General features: G+C 43.5%; 1 protein-coding gene across 1 annotated transcript; it reads right to left on the bottom strand.

Moving 5' to 3' along the window:
• On the bottom strand, positions 1-2,276 carry LOC108820254 (uncharacterized). Its single transcript, XM_056992918.1, has 4 exons — positions 1,354-2,276; positions 767-895; positions 587-711; positions 1-482 (listed from the first exon to the last, which is right to left on the bottom strand). Exons 1-4 carry the CDS (start codon positions 2,274-2,276, stop codon positions 1-3), a joined length of 1,659 nt encoding a protein of 552 aa, XP_056848898.1.
• Between the last annotated feature and the right edge of the window lie 3,156 nt (positions 2,277-5,432).

The following is a 5,432-nucleotide window of genomic DNA, read 5'->3' as shown; positions in this document are numbered from 1 at the left end:
TCAAGCAGACCAGATAGCAAACATAGAGGAGGATAGTGCCGGAGAAGCTTCCCGCATAGACGCAATTTTGGTTCGAATAGTAGTAGAAACAAAGGAGACAATGGAGTCGGATGATCGGAAAACCTGGCGATGAAGACGGTTATTTCTCTCAGTCCAGAGGAGATAGACGGTAGCTTGGCAGGCTAGTAGAGTGAGGATCTTCTGACGGCGAGCGCAACAGAGCGATTGGAGAGCTAACATAGTCTGATTCCACGTTGGGAGAGGGGTGAGATTACACTTCGCTGCCACCGTCAACCAAACAGACCAAGCAAAAGGGCATTGGAAGAATAGGTGATCTCTAGATTCAGCCAACGCATTGCAAAGCAGGCAATTGGGAGCAGTAGGAAGACCCCAGTTGATTAGTCTATCTCGAGTAGGGCATCGGTTGAGAACAAAGAGCCACATGAGGAAGCTGTGTTTTGGAATCCCCCATGGGTTCCATACTGTTTTAAACCAAGGTACTCTTGCAGTGTCAGCTCTTATCTCATTGTGGATTGCTCCTGTATTAGTCTTTGATGATTTTGTTCTTTCAAGTAACCACACATACTGTTCTGATTGGTTTCAGACAGAGTAATAGTTGAGATGAAAGAGTAGAGAGAGACCTGCTGTTCTGATCTAGCTGGGGGGAGAGACCAAGCACCATCAACCACTAAGTCAGCGACAACCGCATTCCTGGGGATTCCCAATCGTGAGGATGGGTTTAGATTTAAGAAAGACTACAGATTACCAAAAGGCGTCTAGTTGTCTGTCCAAAAGCGACATGATTTCCCATCTCCTATTAGCTTCTTGATCTAGGGGTAAGCTATATTTCTCAATCTGAGCAGACAATTGACCATCCAAGAGTACTTCTGATTTTCTTTTATTATCCAGAAGTTAAAGATTGATCCAGAGAGGATCTCCTTGGTGAACCAAGCGACCCAAATCGACCCCGCTCTAAAGAATAACAACCATATCAGTCTCAGTGCACACGCTCTGTTCCAGGTAACTAGCTCTCTAATTCCTAGTCCCCCTTGTTCTTTTGGCAAAGTAACTTCCGTTCATGCGACCCTAGCCGAGTGATGCCCTTCCAGTGTACCTTTCCAAAGATAAGCTCCACACATCTGATTGATAAGTTTAATAACCTTCTTAGGCAGCGTGAATGTAGTACACCAGAAATTAGATATGCCTGCTATGACAGTGTTTATCAACATCAATCTACCCGCAAAGGACAGCGTTTTTGCTGACCAGGAGTTGATTTTTGTCTTGACACTTTGCAGGAGGGGTTCACAGTTGGCCAATGACAACTTATTGGTGCATAAAGGGACACCCAGATACCTGATTAGGAGCTCTCCATGTGTTAAATTTGATGCCTGCTTGATTTGCTCCACCTCTATATGAGACAGCCCACAAGAGAAGAAGCAAGTTTTGGAGATGCTGGTTGCCAGACCAGAGCGGCTTTGGAAATCCGATAGAACATCAAGAACTCCTTGGATAGATTGGATCGAGCCTTCCGTGAATATAAGTAAGTCATCTGCGAAGCATAAATGCGTTAGCTTTGACTCTGCACATCTATAGTGATATCCAAACTTCCCTTCTGCTGCTGCTTTATCCAGGAGTGTAGACAAATAGTTCATTGCAATCACGAACAAGCACGGCGACAAGGGGTCACCCTGCCTGAGTCCGCGCTTGCTTTTGAAATAGCCCTGTACCGTCCCATTGTATCCGACACAGAAAGAGGGAGTACATACACAAGCCTGTAACCACCGGATGAAGTCATATGGAATTTCCAAGCTCTCCAGGCAGGTAAATATGAAATCCCAACTGATAGTATCAAATGCCTTTGCTATATCTACTTTAATCACCATTCTTTTTGGGCCTTTGTTTCTGTGATAGCCATGGATGATCTCGGCAGCCAGAACGGTGTTCTCAACCAATAGACGTCCCTGAACAAATGCTGTCTGATTGGGCAGGATGAGAGCAGGTAGGATAGGCTTTAGGCGATGGACAAGGAGCTTTGAGATGACCTTATTCAGTGTGTTGCAGCAAGAGATCGGTCTGTAATCACTTATCGAAGAGGCGCCTGGTCTTTTTGGAACTAGACAAAGAACTGTTGCGTTTGTAGCAGAGGGTAGAAAGCCTGTGTATAAGAAAGCACTGATAGAAGAAATGACCTCTGATCCAAGCAGAGCCCAACCAGCTTTGAAGAAGCCAGAAGTGTAGCCATCAGCACCTGGTGTTTTATTGGCATTGAGTTTCATCATTACTCTTGTGATTTCTTCACATCAGGAATTGCCGTCATAGATTGTTGCAGATGTTGTGGGCATCGATAGACAATGAGCTCTTGGAACCAAGTCCGTGGACAGTCAGTAAACGGCAGACTTTGAGGCGATAAGATGCTCTGAAAATATGAGATGGCAATCATACCCATCGCCATTGGCAATTATCCGGGATTTCTGCTTAAAGAACGCCTCTTCAATCAAGCGGAGAAAGCACCATTTCTCATGATGAATCTGCTCTTCTCTAAATGTTTCAGGTGTGGGGTTCTGAAGCGCTTGTACCTGCACAGATTGAAGCAAAATGTTAGATTCTCTCACTCTCTCTTGAATATGTGAAAAGTTCTCTATATTTAGTAATTTTAAAGCCTGTTTTATTTTTTGCAATTTATGACAGAGCGCTGAGAGGTCCAAAGCATAGCGTCCGGCCTGAATCCAAGCATGCTCAAGGGTCTGGATAAATTTATGGTGTTTGGTTAGGAAATTGAAGAACTTGAAAGGACGGGTACCGGCACAAGGTAATGGGACATATAGGTCTAGAAGGCAAGGGCTGTGGTCTGAGAAGTTTGGTGGGAGAAAGGTAGCTAGGCTGTTGGGGTAATTGGCTATCCAGGGTTGGTTTACAAGAAGGCGATCAAGCTTCTCAGCAATCGGGGAGGTGGGGCTTTTATTGGACCATGTGTGCAGTGGGCCTAAGAATCGGAGATCAAACACACCAGCTGAGTTAGCGTGTTCTGGAAAGACACCATTGGGGGAGTGATAGAGTTGATTCTAGACGAAGAATGCTCAGCGTGGTGGATTATTTGATTGAAGTCACCACCCAAAATCCAGGGGTAGATGTCTAGTGATAATGCCTGCTGGATGTTGAGAAGATCTACCCACAGGTCCTGCCTTTCCTCATTAGTGTTTGCTGCGTATATTGCTGTGTAATAGAATCTGAGACCATTGCTGATCTGAATTTCACAGGTAAGAGACTGTCGAGCCTGACCAAGAACACGCACTGCTGGAGGGGCTTTCCAAATAACAATGACACGACCATCCTCATCAGATTGGTGATTAGAAACAAAATTCCAACCACCACATGTACGTGCCATAACGTAGCTTAGTTGAGTTTCCTTTATGTGGGTTTCAATAAGTGCACCAAAAATAGGTTTATGCAAAAGGAGCCATTGGCTGAGCGGCTTGTGTTTGTTCGGGTCATTTAAACCACGAACATTCCAAAAAAGAGTTTTATACTCATAGGGAAGGGGCGGGGGACACTCCATTTAACTGGAGAGATCCTTCAAAAGGAGTGGGAGCAGGGAGGGCAAGAGAAAGATGGGACAAAGGGGGATTCGAATCAATGGGAGGATGGTTTTGGTCAGTTTCAATGGAAAATTTGATGGTTTTATGGGGAGGGGAATGGGTTGAGGAAGGAATTAAGATGGCAAAAGGGTTTAAATCAGAGAAAGGGGAAAGGGATGGAGGAGAGAAAGGGCGTTTTAAGGAGGACTTGGGTTTAAAAGGTTTCTGTCTCCTGTTGGTGGAGGAAGGGAGCACAAAAGTTTGGTCTGGTTGCAAGTCTGAATGGATTAAAGAGGAGGGAGGACGGTTTATGGGAGAAGCTGTAGTGTTTGAGGGAGGAATTTGAGGGTTTGAAGGGGGTCAGGAGGGTTTGAAGAAGGTTCTGGAGGAGGGGAGGAGGGGAGGAGTGAGTGGGGGAGGGGATAGTTGGGTTTTCCTTAGCAGGAGTGATAGTGCTTAAATTACCCAGTAGAGCTTACTCTCTCAAATAAGAGGTACAGCTGTAGTACTTAGGGATCGAATCATGAGGAGCTAGGGAACCAATTAAATAAAATCTACTAATCAATCCTAGGCAATGTTGGTTTATATGATAGAAATGAAAATAACAATTCCTAAAATGAGCAAGGCAGTTGCTCTAACTAACAATATGAAGGGTTGTTTAAATGGGATAAAGAGTGCTAGACATAGGGTTTCTATTCAGGAATGGAGATTATAATCTCTATAAATGCTTTAACAAGTTGCTTGCATGATACTATAGATCTCAGCCGCTTAACATATGTGAATGAATCACTGGTTAAAATATCTAGATCTCTGGCCACACCTTTCGCATGATGACACAGAAAAAGAGTCGGTCGATATCCTTTTGAGATATCGAGCGATACACCTTTCGCGGTGCCGATCGATTCACCAGTCGAGTTATCGATCGACGCTTCTACATCTGCCTAGGCGCGAACCGAATATGACCACAAGGTCTCAAGGAGAAACTGTCGTTCTTCTCAACGGGAAACAGGCATCGCTTAAATGGATAATTCAAGATAATCTAAGATCCTAGTGATCTATGTTCTAGTTAGCTAATCTAAAACAAGCATAGGGTACAATCCATTTGATGAGTATCACAACTTAGCAATTATAGTTTGGGGCTAATCCCACAAACCTATTTAAACCCTAGATCTAACAAGTAGACTACTCAGACATAGCTAGACAATTCATAACAATAGATAGATGAAAGAATTGCATAGATAGAATAAAGTAGAAATACTAAAGGAGATGAGAAATCTCTCCAATCTCTCTCAAACAAATAAAACTCTAGTCTCTCTCTCACACTCTCTGCTTTGGTTGTAAAAAGCTTCAAGCTTCAAAGGGTTTCAAAACTTGCCGTCAAAAATACTTAGCAGGAGTATTTAAGCATTTCCATTAGGTTAAAACTTGTCAGGGGCAATCTCGTAATTGGTGAAGTCTTGGTGAAGTAGTCGGCTAAACCATTTCGTCCTCGATATCGATCGACAACACTGAATGTGTATCGATCGATTATAATCTTCTAGTACTCGGATCTTCTCAGCTACATCGATCGACAACTCAGGATGAGTATCGATCGATTATAATCGCAATGTTGACTTCCGACTTGTGGGAACCGAAATTCGCACTGTCGATTTTAGTTAAATAAATCGGAGGAAAACTAAGTAAACCTAGTTTTCCCTGAAGGCTCGGATTCTCTGCGACAACCAAACGAAATTGATAGAATAAAGCAACGTAGCGGAAAATTGCACTAAGGCGTTTTATTGAATAGATGATAAATTGAATACAATATTCTTCCGAAAAGGGAAGTAGAGAAACGCTGCCGCGGAAAACGACGGAAAT

Source organism: Raphanus sativus, chromosome 8 (assembly GCF_000801105.2).
Source record: "Raphanus sativus cultivar WK10039 chromosome 8, ASM80110v3, whole genome shotgun sequence".
Classification (NCBI taxonomy): domain Eukaryota; kingdom Viridiplantae; phylum Streptophyta; class Magnoliopsida; order Brassicales; family Brassicaceae; genus Raphanus; species Raphanus sativus.
This window is presented reverse-complemented; position numbering and strand designations above follow the sequence as displayed.